General features: G+C 42.0%; 1 protein-coding gene across 1 annotated transcript in view; it reads right to left on the bottom strand.

Annotated features, from left to right (window-relative positions):
* The window catches only part of LOC110520994 (rhophilin-1), a 59392-nt gene that overhangs the window by 2433 nt on the left and 41247 nt on the right, over positions 1 to 15712 (bottom strand). The window contains exon 13 of the mRNA XM_036969226.1: positions 4194 to 4270. Within this exon, the coding sequence (XP_036825121.1) occupies positions 4194 to 4270 (77 nt within the window). The remainder of the gene's footprint in view (positions 1 to 4193; positions 4271 to 15712) is intronic.

Below are 15712 nucleotides of genomic sequence, written 5' to 3'. Positions count from 1 at the left end.
TCCGGGGAGGGGCCAGCTGAGTACAAGACTATCATCTGCATATAAATGGATGAGAGAGCTTCTTACTGCCTGGGCTATGTTGTTGATGAAAATTGAGAAAAGCGTGGGGCCTAGGATTGAGCTTTGGGTACTCCCTTGGTGACAGGCAGTGGCTGAGACAGCAGATGTTCTGACTTTATACACTGCACTCTTTGAGAGAGGTAGTTAGCAAACCAGGCCAAAGACCCCTCAGAGACACCAATACTCCTTAGCCGGCCCACAAGTATGGAATGGTCTACCGTATAAAAGCGTTGGCCAAGTCAATAAAAATAGCAGCACAACATTGCTTAGAATCAAGAGCAATGGTGACATCATCAGTGACACATCCATAACCTGAGTGGAAACCAGATTGCATACGAGAGAGAATAATACAGACGTCAAGAAAGCCAGTCAGTTGAATAGACAAGTTTAACACTTTTGATAAACAGGGCAAAATAGAAATTGGCCTATAACAGTTAGGATTAGCTTGATCTCCCCCTTTAAATAAAGGACGCACCATGGCTGCCTTCCAAGCAATGGGAAGCTACCCAGAGAGGAGAGACAGGTTAGAAAGGTCAGAGATAGGCTTGGCGATGATCGGGGCAGCAACCTTAAAGAAGAAAGGGTCTAAACCATCTGACCCAGATGTTTTTTTGGAGTCAAATTTAAGGAGCTCCTTTAGCACCTCTGACTCAGTGATTGCCTGCTGGGAGAAACTTTGTAGTGGGGTAGGGGAAAAAGAGGGAGGAGCATCGGGGCTAGTCACATTAGAAGGGGTGGTAGATGAGGAAATGTTGGATGGGCAAGAAGGCATGGCTAAGCGGATTAGGAATCCTGATTTAACGAAGTGGTGAATAAAGAGCTCAGCCATGTGCTCCTTGTCAGTAACAACCACATCAATATTAAGGGACATGGGTAGTTGTGAGGTCTTTAATAGTTTTCCAGAACTTCTTGGGGTTAGACCCACAGGGAGAACTGCTCCTTAATCTTGGAACTCCCTCTCCCAGATCCGGGAGGATTGTCATCAACTGACACTAATTAGCATAACGCAACAGACAAAAAATATTACTAGAAAATATTCTATTCATGAAATGACAAGTGAAATATATTGAAACACAGCTTAGCCTTTTGTTAATCACCCTGTCATCAGATTTTGAAATTATGCTTTACAGCCAAAGCAAGACAAGCATTTGTGTAAGTTTATCGATAGCCTAGCATAGCATTATGCCTATCTAGCAGCAGGCAGGCAGCTTGGTCACGAAAATCCGAAAAGCAATCAAATTAAATCGTTTACCTTTGATGAGCTTCGGATGTTTTCACTCACAAGACTCCCAGTTAGACAGCAAATGTTCATTTTGTCCCATAAAGATCATTTTTTATAGCCGAAATACCTCCGTTTGTACTTCACGTTTAGTTGAGAAATCCACCAGAAACTGCGGTCACGACAACGCCGAAAAATATTCCAAATTAGATCCATAATATCAACAGAAACATGGCAAACGTTTTTTATAATCAACCCTCAAGGTGTTTTTCAAATATCTATTCGATAATATATCAACCGGGACAGGTGGCTTCTTAGTAGGAAAGAGAGAAACAATGGCAGCATTTGTCTATTACGCACAAAACACTTTGAGAGCCTCCAGCTGACCACTGATGCAATGTTGTCGTTCAGGCTCATTTTTCAAAATAAAAGCCTGAAACTATGTATTGTGACACTAGACACATTAGGGAAGCCATAGAAAAAGGAATCTGGTTGATATCCCATTCACTGCTCAATAGGGACGCATAGGAACGTAGAGCTTTCTAAATAAGAGTCCCTTCCTGATTGGATTTTTCTCAGGCTTTCGCCTGCAATATCAGTTCTGTTATACTCACAGACAATATTTTTACAGTTTTGGAAACTTGAGTGTTTATCCTAAGCTGTCAATTATATGCATATTCTAGCATCGTGTCCTGACATTTGGAATATTTTTTGCCGTTGTAGTGACCGCAATTTCCAGTCGATTTCTCAGCCAAACGTGAAGAACAAACGGAGCTATTTCGCCTACAAAAATAATATTTCTGGAAAAAAGGAACATTTGCTATCTAACTGGGAGTGAAAACATCCGAAGCTCGTCAAAGGTAAACGATTTAATTTGATTGCTTTTCTGATTTTCGTGACCAGGTTGCCTGCTGCTAGCTAGTCATAATGCTATGCTAGGCTATCGATAAACTTACACAAATGCTTGTCTTGCTTTGGCTGTAAAGCATATTTTCAAAATCTGAGATGACAGGGTGATTAAAAGGCTAAGCTGTGTTTCAATATATTTCACTTGTCATTTCATGAATAGGAATATTTATGTCCGTTGCATTAGTGTCAGTTGATGATTATGCTCCCGGACCCGGGATGGGTAGTATCAAGAGGTTAAATGGGCCAGGAGAGAGCTTTGGGCATTTAGGGTACAGGCCGGTGCTGATGGTGGACGATAACACTCAGCAACAGTCAACAAAGAGCTATTTGAAAGTTTAACGCTTAAAACCATCATATCAAATTGTTGGGGGACAGACTTGGTGGAGACAACCGAGCAATGAATGTGTTCCTTGGTAAAAGATTGCCACTCCACCACCTTTGGAAGATCTGTCTTGCAGAAAAAGGTTATAACCAGAAAGGTTAACATCAGTGTTCAAAACAAACTTTCTTAATCACGTCTCAGTAATGACCAACACATCTGGATTGGAGCTGTGAACCCACACTTTCAATTTATCCATTTTAGGTAATAAGCTTCTAGTGGTAACTTGCAGAAAACCCAGGCTTTTACGAGAGCAGAAATCAGTGAAGCAAATATCAGAGCAGAAATCAGAATTGGAGCTAGCAAGGGTGTACATGCACATTTCCAGATATCATCAGTAGTAATACAATCAGGGCATGGCAGAGGACAGGCAGATCTCTACAGTGTTGATTTATGACACTTGAATGTGCATTAGATGGCAACAAGATCATATTGTACAGCAATTTCATCAGGTAACATGAATACAAAGAGGTGGTTAGAATAGGATGGGAGGCCAAAAGTCTGTGTAACCAATAGAGAGTCAGAGTCCTGAGTGTGGGAACAGTCTATCCCAAGGTTGGGTAAACAAGCAAGTTCATAGTCAACAAAGCAAGCAGGAGTCATGAGGCAAATAGCATAAAGCACAAGAAAAAAAATATTGACTTGGGGCTAGCCATTGTAAGTTCAGAGTCACTCGCCCCAACAGTGCGTGTGTGCTGGAGGCGAGTGAAAGATTGGGAGAGAGGGGGGAGTGTGGTGGGGGGTACCTGTACCAGACAGGGAGAGACAGGCCAGGGCAGACAGTGAACAGAAAGCTAGGTGGAATCCAAGCAGCAGTCCAGCAGGCAACGGGAGTAGGTGTCACACCCACTTGGGAGAAGCTTTTTTTGGGAGGCAGATTCCTTGAAGAAATGTTTTGCCTAACTAGCAAGTCTCTGTCCGTTTTTTTTCCCACATGGAAAAGGAGGTCGTTAGCTAGCTATATCTCTTCAGTTTCGATGAATGGTCCTTTACGACATCTAAACAAAGTTGTCCTGTGGCTGTTGTATTTGAATTCATCTCCTGATGTGATCAAAGCAACAATTAATTAATTTAATTTACAATGTAAGTGTCATGGCTGCATATCAGTTCAAAATTGAGGGGAATCCAGGGGGTACTGTATTGTAATGACCTCTGCACAGATGGAGGGGGCTTCAAAGGCCTCTGCATTTGGGTGGGGAAGGCTGTGAAACTCCCCTGCCAATGTTGGTGTCAAGGGCTTTGACACCTTTCACTTCACACCTCAGTGCTAATTGTCTGATCTGTTCTGTCCTAGCACGCTTGGTAGCCTTAACTTCAGTCCCTATACATTTTCTTCTTGGCTTTAAAAGTAGCTTCAGACTAAACATTACTCACTCAGTTCCAGGTTGGATGGTGTTTTCAGGTTTTGTCCAAAATCAGGTTGTAGGTTTGGAGTTTTGATTTGGAGTGAAGGTTATGTTGTGGAATGTAGAATTCTGTATATGTCCTTGCGGAAAAATCCAAGTTTATCTAAATCCATCTTTCTGTAAAAACATGCTGAAAAATGTGGGAGCCCATCTGCTCATGATCTCTCTCTCTGCTCTCTTGTGGACCACAAAAAAATAATATAAAATAAAAATGACTTACCAGCCTTCGGAAGATGTCAGTGACTTGGACTGTGGAGAAATTGGGTGGAATTATATCAGGCTTCTGCTGGGTTTGAGCTGAGGAAGAAGAGGAGATACAAATGATCAATTACTGTTTCTCACAGATAATCTGTAAAAATAAAAGGAAACATGTGAGTAAATGAGGGATACAACGTATTTTCAAAGCAGGTGCTTAGGGGTCATATATAAAAATGCCCAGATGCCCATTATTTTGGCAAAAGAAAAAAAAGAGATCTCAGTGACTTTGAAAGAGGGGTCTCAAAGGAGCATAGAGGGTTTAAATTGTGTGTGCGTGTGTCTCAGTCAGATCTCAACCCAATTGAACACTTATGGGAGATTCTGGAGTGATGCCTGAGTCAGCTTTTTCCAACACAATCAACAAAACATCAAATTATTGAATTTCTTGTGGAAGATTTGTGCATAGCACATTGGCCAATGTTTATTTTTCAGTGTAACATTTCTAGTGTTGATTCAAGAGTTAATACACCCCTTGCAGAATGAATTTAACACTCAGTGGTATAAAATAACCCCCAGTGTTAGTGTTAATAACCAGCTATTGTTTTACACTGTGGAGAGTAAAACAGTCACACCAAAACCACACCCATCATTTTCATATTTCCCAGCATGCCCTACTGCAGGTCGATACTTTAGGATTGTTTTTAGTATATGTGTTTTTGCATGTACATTGATTAATCTTATGCTTCACAGAGATAAACAACAAAAATCTAAACTGATCCAAATCAGTCACTTACATTTATTGCACCGGTTACTGAAATGGTTGTTAGAGTTTAAATGGTATAGATACTCTTATCATTCTCATTCTGAATGCAGGTGTGGGTGAATAAAAACAATCGATTGGATATCCTAACTGGCTGGATTCCAATAAGAATTACACATCACTTTGCATAATGTGATTTACAGGCCTGATGTGGCCTGTAAACCAGGAGTTTCATAACACCACTGTGTTAGGGTAAAACTAGGCAATCAAAGTAAGGCCTTATGATATAAGTATTGCATAGTCATAGATTATAATGGTAACATTTGCCTTGGTACTCACTCAGTGAAAGCCACAGGCCTTTAGAATGAAATAATTAAACAACCATGTCTCTGTCACTAACAAATACTGTCATGGGTGGTAACTCTACAATTCACCCAAAAAGAAAAAGCAACCAGGAATATATGATAATTAGGCTTTACACCTTATAGTTTTAAAACACCCAAAAATTATTTACTGTAACACTAAAAGGTGTTAATTTCATACACTGAGAAAGCACTGTGTCATCAGGGCAAAGGGTGGCTACTTTGAAGAATCTGAAATCTGAAATATTTTGATTTGTTTAACACTTTTATTGGTTACTACATGATTCTATGTGTTATTTCATAGTTTTGATGTCTTCACTATTATTCTACAATGTAGAAAACAGTAAAAATTAAAGAAAAACCTTGAATGAGTAGGTGTGTCAAAACCTTTGCCTGGACTCTGTATTTAAAATAAGACAAGTTTGACTAGAGCGCATTTAAGTCTGGCCAATACTATACAGTGCATTCAGAAATTATTCAGACCCCTTCACTATTTACACATTCCACAGTTACAGCCAAATTCTAAAATGGATTTAAAAAAAAAAAAATCCTCATGAAATCTACACACAATACCCTATAATGGCAAAGCGAAAACAGGTTTTTAAAGTTCAGTCCCTTTGCGATGAGACTCAAAATTGAGCTCAGGTGCACCCTGTTTCCATTGATCATCCTTGAGATGTTTCTACAACTTGATCAATTGATAGGACATGATTTGGAAAGGCACACACCTGTCTATATAAAAAGGTCCCACAGTTGAGAGGAAAGAGGAAAAAAAGGTCCCACACAGTCAGAGGAAAAAAGCAAGCCATGAGGTCAAAGGAATTGTCCGTAAAGTTCCGAGACAGGATTGTGTCGAGGCACAGATCTGGGGAAGGGTACCAAAAACAAGTCTGCAGCATTTGAAGATCCCCAAGAACACAGTGGCCTCCAACATTCTTAAATCAAAGACGTTTGGAACTCTTCAAAGAGCTACAGTGGTTTCTCATTTAACCTCTCTTGGGTAGGGGGCAGTATTTTCAAGTCCGAATGAAAAGCATGCCCAAAATAAACTGCCTGTTACTCAGGCCCAGAAGCTAGGATATGCATATAATTGGTAGATTTAGATAGAAAACTCTAAAGTTTCTACAACTGTTAAAATTATGTCTATGAGTATAACATAACTGATATGGTAGGCGAAACCCTGAGGACAAACCATAAAAAATAAATAATAATAATAATAATAATAATTCAGCCCTCCACTGTTTCCAATGGCTTTCATGTTTATTATGAGGCAAAGACCTCCCAGATTGCAGTTCCTAGGGCTTCCACTAGATGTCAACAGTCTTTAGAAAGAGTTTCAGGCTGGTTTTTGGAAAAATGAGCTAGAAGTTGTAGTTTTTCCTAAGTGGCTGTAGTGTTTCCATGCGCATGGGTGAAAGCGTGTTCTTTGTTATTTATCTCCGGTAATGAACATACTATTCTCAGTCTTACATTTTATCGTTTTTTTTACGTAATACATGAGGTTTGATTATAAATGTTGTTTGACTTGTTTGGATAAGTTTATTGGTAACGTTTGGGATTCATTTTGTATGCATTTTGAAGGAGGGAAACAGGTCGATTATTGAATGAAGCGCACCAGCTAAACTGAGTTATGGATATAAAGAAGGACTTTATCGAACAAAAAGGACCATTTGTGATGTAACTGGGACATTTGGAGTGTTCTTCAAAGGTAAGGCATTTATTATATCGCTATTTCTGACTTTTGTGTCGCACCTGCCTGGTTGAAAAATGTTTTTCATGTTTTTGTTTGCGGGGCGCTGTCCTCAGATAATCGCATGGTGTGCATTCACCATAAAGCCATTTTGAAATCTGACACAGCGGCTGGATTAACAAGAAGTTAAGCTTTATTTTGATCTATAATACTTGTATTTTTATGAATGTTAAATATTTACATTTCTGTAATTTGAAATTCGCGCCGTGCAATTTCACCGGATGTTGGCCAGGTGGGACGCTACCGACTACCGTTTGATAGTCTTCAATAATGGCTGTACTAGACAATGCGGACATGCGGGAGACCGGGGTTCAATTTCCCGACGGGGAGGAAGGAGTAGGCTGTCCTTGTAAATAAGAATGTGTTCTTAACTGACCTGCCTAGTTAAATAAAAGGTTACACTAAAAGCATAACATTTCTGCACCATCATTTTCTAATTCAAGTCTAACCAATAAAAATATATTATCAAGACAAGACCCCATGCTGGTCTCAGAGCAGCGCAAAATAGTGCTAAAAAAGTTGTAGGCTTTTGCTTCTAACTTCAATAAGCTCTTTAAAAAACTAAGACCTACACCACTTTTAACAGGACATTACTAAACACTAGTGAGACTCATGTCGCCTAAGGTAGGCCTACAGTATATCGAAAAACATGACGAGACTCTCAGCCAATAATTACACACAGTTGAAGTCGGAAGTTTACATACACCTTAGCCAACTACATTTCAACTCAGTTTTTCACAATTCCTGACATTTAATCCTAGTAAAAATTCCCTGCCTTAGGTCAGTTAGGATCACCACTTTATTTTAAGAATGTGAAATGTCAGAATAATAGTAGAGTGATTTATTTCAGCTTTTATTTCCTTCATCACATTCCCAGTGGGTCAGTTGGTAGCATTGACTTGAAATTGTTTAACTTGGGTCAAACGTTTCGGGTAGCGTTCAACAAGCTTCCCACAATAAGTTGGGTGAATGTTGGCCCATTCCTCCTGACCGAGCTGGTGTAACAGTCAGGTTTGTAGGCCTCCTTGCTCGCACACGCTTTTTCAGTTCTGCCCACAAATTTTCAATAGGATTGAGGTCAGGGCTTTGTGATGGCCACTCCAATACATTGACTTTGTTGTCCTTAACTTCCTGACTAAGGTCTTGAGATGTTGCTTCAATAAATCCACAATCTTCCTTAATCTTTTAACCGATGTAAAACACTTGTATTTTCACGAATGTTTATTATTACTATTTTTGTCATTTGAATTTGGCGTTCTGCAATTTCACCGGATGTTGTCAATGTGGGACACTAGCGTTCCAATGAGCCCAAAGAAGTTAAAAAATTCAAAAGGTGTTATGATCCTATAAAAAAAATGGATAATGGGAGGTACAATCCGTTAAACTAGATGGTCAAAGAAAACAGATTGCCTTGAATATACTACTTGATGATGAACAGTTATGGCTCATAAATCTATATAGACTGAATAATGACGATCCAAACTTCTTTGAAAACATTTATTATAATCAAATTTGTCTCCAAGTTACAAATAATTATAATACACTGCTCAAAAAACACAATATAAACAACACAATATAACTCAATCACACTTCTGTGAAATCAAACTGTCCACTTAGGAAGCAACACTGATTAACAATAAATGTCACATGCTGTTGTGCAAATGGAATAGACAACAAGTGGAAATTATAGGCAATTAGCAAGACACCCCCAATAAAGGAGTGGTTCTGCAGGTGGTGACCACAGACCACTTCTCAGTTCCTATGCTTCATGGCTGATGTTTTGGTCACTTTTGAATGCTGGCGGTGCTTTCACTCTAGTGGTAGCATGAGACGGAGTCTACAACCCACACAAGTGGCTTAGGTAGTGCAGCTCATCCAGGATGGCACATCAATGCGAGCTGTGGCAAGAAGGTTTGCTGTGTCTGTCAGCGTAGTGTCCAGAGCATGGAGGCGCTACCAGGAGACAGGCCAGTACATCAGGAGACGTGGAGGAGGCCGTAGGAGGGCAACAACCCAGCAGCAGGACCGCTACCTCCGCCTTTGTGCAAGGAGGAGCAGGAGGAGCACTGCCAGAGCCCTGCAAAATGACCTCTAGCAGGCCACAAATGTGCATGTGTCTGCTCAAACGGTCAGAAACAGACTTAGGTTACAGCCCAACACAGTGCAGGACGTTTGGCATTTGCCAGAGAACACCAAGATTGGCAAATTCGCCACTGGCACCCTGTGCTCTTCACAGATGAAAGCAGGTTCACACTGAGCACATGTGACAGTCTGGAGATGCCGCGGAGAACGTTCTGCTGCCTGCAACATCCTCCAGCATGACTGGTTTGGCGGTGGGTCAGTCATGGTGTGGGGGTGGCATTTCTTTGGGGGGCCGCACAGCCCTCCATGTGCTCGCCAGAGGTAGCCTGACTGCCATTAGGTACCGAGATGAGATCCTCAGACCCCATGTGAGACCAGATGCTGGTGCGGTTGGCCCTGGGTTCCTCCTAATGCAAGACAATGCTAGACCTCATGTGGCTGGAGTGTGTCAGCAGTTCTTGCAAGAGGAAGGCATTGATGCTATGGACTGGCCCGCCCGTTCCCCAGACCCGAATCCAATTGAGCACATCTGGGACATCATGTGTCGCTCCATCCACCAACGCCACGTTGCACCACAGACTGTCCAGGAGTTGGCGAATGCTTTAGTCCAGGTCAGGGAGGAGATCCCTCAGGAGACCATCCGCCACCTCATCAGTTGCATGCCCAGGCGTTGTAGGGAGGTCATACAGGCACGTGGAGGCCACACACACACACACACACACACTACTGAGCCTCATTTTGACTTGTTTTAAGGACATTACATCAAAGTTGGATCAGCCTGTAGTGTGGTTTTCCACTTTAATTTTGAGTGTGACTCCAAATCCAGACCTCTATGGGTTGATAAATTTGATTTCCATTGATAATTTTTGTGTGATTTTGTTGTCAGCACATTCAACTATGTAAAGAAAAACGTATTTAATAAGAATATTTCATTCATTCAGATCTAAGATGTGTCATTTTAGTGTTCCCTTTATTTTTTTGAGCAGTGTATAATGGTAGGGGACTACAACACAGTTTAGGTACATCAGTGGACCAGAAAGGCAATCATACTACCAACTATCACCCTCTGGTGCACAAAAATATCAAATATTATGGACGCGTTAGAATTTATGGATATTTGAAGGCTTAAAACACCTGGATCTCATAAGATATACTTGGGAGGCTTAATCAAGCTGGTCGGATTGATTATCATCTGGTATCCTTTCTATTGTGCCAAAATGTGATCAGACCATCAGCTTATTGGCCTCTGTGTAACTATGACAGACTTTCCAGGCGGGTGGGGATATTGGAAATTTAACCAGGGTTTTTGGACGGACACTACTTTAACAAAAACAAAGGAATTAATAACATACTTTTTGGGGGGCAAAGTACAGGTTCAGCAGACCACTCATCATGGGATGTCTTTAAAGGCCATTCAATTCAATGTTCATCACAAAAACAGTATCAGTCAGAGAAAAAAAACTTAAAGCAGAAATATAAAATCTAACATTACACATCAATTGTGTAGATCAATGTAATGCAGAAGCATTGAATAAACTCAATGCAAAATAAAAGGAGTTTGAGGAACTTATTCAGGAAGGATCAGGTTTCATTTATTTAAAAAATTGTAGAATTGAATTGGATGGAAAACAGCAAAGAATGCGCCAAGTTTTTCCTAAATCTTCTATATAGAAACATGTCCAAAAAGAACCTACAAAAAATAGTCAGTCACAATCGATGTAGAAATCCTTCTCTCAGCAAAAGTGAATTTGAATGAGGATGTAAAATATTAAAAATGTTCGTCAAGTTCCTCCAATCTCACTTGATGAAAAGTTTTGTGATATCATGTGGGGGGGGGGGGGGGGCTGGCAAAACATTTGTATTAGCAGTACTTGAAATTATAGGTATCAATCCTGTACTCTGGTTGTGTAAAGTGCCGTTTTCACCTAACTCTGTGCCTAATACACCACAGCTCGTGGTCTTTCCCCCACCCTCTGTACTCTGAACGAGGTATCGCTCCTTAACCTCTATTCTAAGAACAACCCATTCTTAGTATTCACAAGGTAACACAGGGGACAGAATTTGGCCACCTCATCCAGTAGATATCCGTTAGGTTCGACACATTGAGACAATCATGGTGGATTAAGGAAATGTAACAAAGTTGGGCTACATAATGCAAGCCCCAACTCAGAATCATTGAACTCTCATTATATTCACTCTGTGTGCATGTTGTGACGGCTCCCTTATTAATAAGTACAATAAAGATTTTTGATCAAGTATAACCAGATTTGGTGATTGGTTCTGGCTCTCCTCATTTGTTGAATCAGAATATCTACCACATTCTTGACGATGAGGATGGGATGTGAAACTTCACCTGGTGACCGCTCCTGAAGACCCGGGTAAACCATGCACGGGAGATTCCAAATTGGGGTCTCAGGGAAGCCGCACTCCTTGAAAGGAGCAGCTGGACTCGCCCAAGATCTGAGAGGAAGCGGGCGAGGGTGCATACCACATCCCGAACATAGTATTGAGAGAGGTGAGCAGATTAAACCAACAATAGGTTAAGATGCTCCTGTGAGGGTACTCCCAGAAGCAGAGACTCCCTTAAGGGGTCACAGCTGGGGTAACTGACAGAATTGGCTAAACCAGGTAATATCTCAGAGGAATTATTTCAGAGTAAGTGTCCTCTGGGATTGATTGCTGGTGGAACCAGTTTAGAGTAACCAAAAGTCTGGTTGGTTGGATTGATCCCCAGCAGACCGGTGAGGTCAGGTGAGGGACCAGAGCCAGCTGAGTCTGTGTGTCACGTTTTGAGTCGGGGTGAGACACTTGAATAGATTAAATTGGGCATTAAAATAGACAGGTACAGTGCCTTGCGAAAGTATTCGGCCCCCTTGAACTTTGCGACCTTTTGCCACATTTCAGGCTTCAAACATAAAGATATAAAACTGTATTTTTTTGTGAAGAATCAACAACAAGTGGGACACAATCATGAAGTGGAACGACATTTATTGGATATTTCAAACTTTTTTAACAAATCAAAAACTGAAAAATTGGGCGTGCAAAATTATTCAGCCCCCTTAAGTTAATACTTTGTAGCGCCACCTTTTGCTGCGATTACAGCTGTAAGTCGCTTGGGGTATGTCTCTATCAGTTTTGCACATCGAGAGACTGAAATGTTTTCCCATTCCTTCTTGCAAAACAGCTCGAGCTCAGTGAGGTTGGATGGAGAGCATTTGTGAACAGCAGTTTTCAGTTCTTTCCACAGATTCTCGATTGGATTCAGGTCTGGACTTTGACTTGGCCATTCTAACACCTGGATATGTTTATTTTTGAACCATTCCATTGTAGATTTTGCTTTATGTTTTGGATCATTGTCTTGTTGGAAGACAAATCTCCGTCCCATTCTCAGGTCTTTTGCAGACTCCATCAGGTTTTCTTCCAGAATGGTCCTGTATTTGGCTCCATCCATCTTCCCATCAATTTTAACCATCTTCCCTGTCCCTGCTGAAGAAAAGCAGGCCCAAACCATGATGCTGCCACCACCATGTTTGACAGTGGGGATGGTGTGTTCAGCTGTGTTGCTTTTACGCCAAACATAACGTTTTGCATTGTTGCCAAAAAGTTCAATTTTGGTTTCATCTGACCAGAGCACCTTCTTCCACATGTTTGGTGTGTCTCCCAGGTGGCTTGTGGCAAACTTTAACCAACACTTTTTATGGATATCTTTAAGAAATAGCTTTCTTCTTGCCACTCTTCCATAAAGGCCAGATTTGTGCAATATACGACTGATTGTTGTCCTATGGACAGAGTCTCCCACCTCAGCTGTAGATCTCTGCAGTTCATCCAGAGTGATCATGGGCCTCTTGGCTGCATCTCTGATCAGTCTTCTCCTTGTATGAGCTGAAAGTTTAGAGGGACGGCCAGGTCTTGGTAGATTTGCAGTGGTCTGATACTCCTTCCATTTCAATATTATCGCTTGCACAGTGCTCCTTGGGATGTTTAAAGCTTGGGAAATCTTTTTGTATCCAAATCCGGCTTTAAACCTCTTCACAACAGTATCTCGGACCTGCCTGGTGTGTTCCTTGTTCTTCATGATGCTCTCTGCGCTTTTAACGGACCTCTGAGACTATCACAGTGCAGGTGCATTTATACGGAGACTTGATTACACACAGGTGGATTGTATTTATCATCATTAGTCATTTAGGTCAACATTAGATCATTCAGAGATCCTCACTGAACTTCTGGAGAGAGTTTGCTGCACTGAAAGTAAAGGGGCTGAATAATTTTGCACGCCCAATTTTTCAGTTTTTGATTTGTTAAAAAAGTTTGAAATATCCAACAAATGTCGTTCCACTTCATGATTGTGTCCCACTTGTTGTTGATTCTTCACAAAAAAATACAGTTTTATATCTTTATGTTTGAAGCCTGAAATGTGGCAAAAGGTCGCAAAGTTCAAGGGGGCCGAATACTTTCGCAAGGCACTGTATGCCCTGGGTTACAATTGTTAGACGTTATTGTGAGAGTTTTGTAATACCTGAGACTTCACCACAAGTGGAGGTTAGAAAATACAAAGTTAGATTGGATTTTTGGGACCATGTTACACAATTAGATATGCAAAACTACCTACAGAATACCCGTGTTGCCTATCTGGATAGACAAAAAAGGATCTATGCCACCATTATTGCAGTAGGTAAAATTCTGGTATGGAGGCAACACCCTGCCCTAGGCCCATCGAATGTACAATATTTTGATAATGGTATGGGTTTTCCTGTGTTTTTGGAAAGAGTCAAGTATAAACAGCGCTAAACGTTTTTCTTTGTTTGTCTACCCCTCTGTGTCGGTCTGTCTGTCTGTGGTGTGCGAGTGGAACAGGCACCATGGGACACGGTATTCCAGATCCCCCCCACGGGGGCTCAGAAGGTCATGGCAGATTAGTTGGGGAAGGGACATTCTGGACCAGGTGCAATTATGGCATAGGGAAGGTGGTTTCCCTTGACAGGGACACTGAGTTTAACAATGTTAGACAAAGTCAGGGAGAGTGTATGGGTTAAACTGGGTTAAATATTGAAAATGGGAAAGAGAGGCAGAAAGGCATGCACAAAGACAGGATCCATTTAGGGGACAGCCCCGTCAGAATATGATAGTGCAGACTGAGGAGGAAGGGAAAACCGATAAAGACAAGACAGTGAGAAAGAACAAAAAAAGAGGATGAGAGACCCCCCCCCCCCCACACTCTTTTCCTCACAATCTCTACCCAGTGCTGCCAGCACCAGTGGCCGCAGCCGGGGGAGGGGCCAACTACCATTCAACTACACCCCGCCAGTTGACTCAGACCCCCCTTCCTCCACTGCGCCTCCTCCCCTGTTTCTTGGGTCCTCTCCGCGGCCTATGGAGACCTGTTGAAGGACTTCCTAGTGAGGGGCCTGGCACCTGACCTGGAGAGAGCGGTGAGAACGACGTGCATCAGTTGGGAGACTAAGCCACTGGCGACTGTGGTGCAACACTAAGCACGCTGAGAGACAGCAGTGCACCCAGGTGAAGGCACAGGTCAAGAGGGAGAACCTGAAGAGTACCGAACTCAGGAAGGCTCAGCTGACGTTCTACCAAGGGGCGGCGGGTCAAGGCACGGCTGGAGGAAGAAATTGCTACAACTGTGGTAAACCAGGCCATTTTGCTGCTAGCTGCCCAGAAGGACCGACAGGGGTGGATCCAGAGACAGAGGAGCCCCAAGGGGGCCCCCCCTCGAAGAAGAGGTCCACTAGGAGGACAAGGTCTGTGGTATCCCCCTGCCCAACAACAACCATGGCATCAACCAACCAACCGAGGGAGAATATTGACAGGCGAAGGAGGTAGTAATTGAGTTAGAATCTTCAGAGCAACCAGAAAAGAACCATACCCTTCCTCGAATTTAGCCAACAGTGGAGGCTTGCGTCAATGGTGAGTCAATAATATTTCTACTGATACGTGAGCTGCGATGTCTGTGATTAACTGTAAAGCTATGACAAAATCTCCCATGTCTAGTGAAACAGTCAAAACTGTAGGGGCTTCAGGCCTCCCATTCAGTATATGGGGATTTGGTGACCAAACAGATGGCACTGTGATAGACTGCATCCAATTTGTTGAGTAGTGTTGGAGGCTATTTTATAAAATTACATCCCCGAAGTCGAGGATCGGCAGGACGGTCAGTTTTACAAGGGCATGTTTGTGGCAGCATGAGTGAAGGATGCTTTGTTGCGAAATAGGAAGCAGATTCTAGATTTATTTTTGGATTGGAGATGCTTAATGTGAGACTGGAAGGAGAGTTTACAGTCTAACCAGACACCTAGGTATTTTTAGTTGTCCACATATTCTAAGTCAGAACTGCCCAGGGTAGTGATGTTGGACGGGCAGACAGGTGATGGCAGCGATCGGTTGAAGAGCATACATTTATTTTTACTTGCATTTAAGAACAGTTGGAGGCCACGGAATGGGGAGTTGTATGGCATCGAAGCTCGTCTGGAGGTTAGTTAACACAGTGTTCAAAGAAGGGCCAGAAGGATACAGAATGGTGTTGTCTGCGTAGAGGTGGATCAGAGAATCACCAGCATCATTGATGTATACAGAGA

The sequence above is a fragment of the Oncorhynchus mykiss genome, chromosome 30, assembly GCF_013265735.2.
Source record: "Oncorhynchus mykiss isolate Arlee chromosome 30, USDA_OmykA_1.1, whole genome shotgun sequence".
Lineage (NCBI taxonomy): Eukaryota > Metazoa > Chordata > Actinopteri > Salmoniformes > Salmonidae > Oncorhynchus > Oncorhynchus mykiss.
This window is presented reverse-complemented; position numbering and strand designations above follow the sequence as displayed.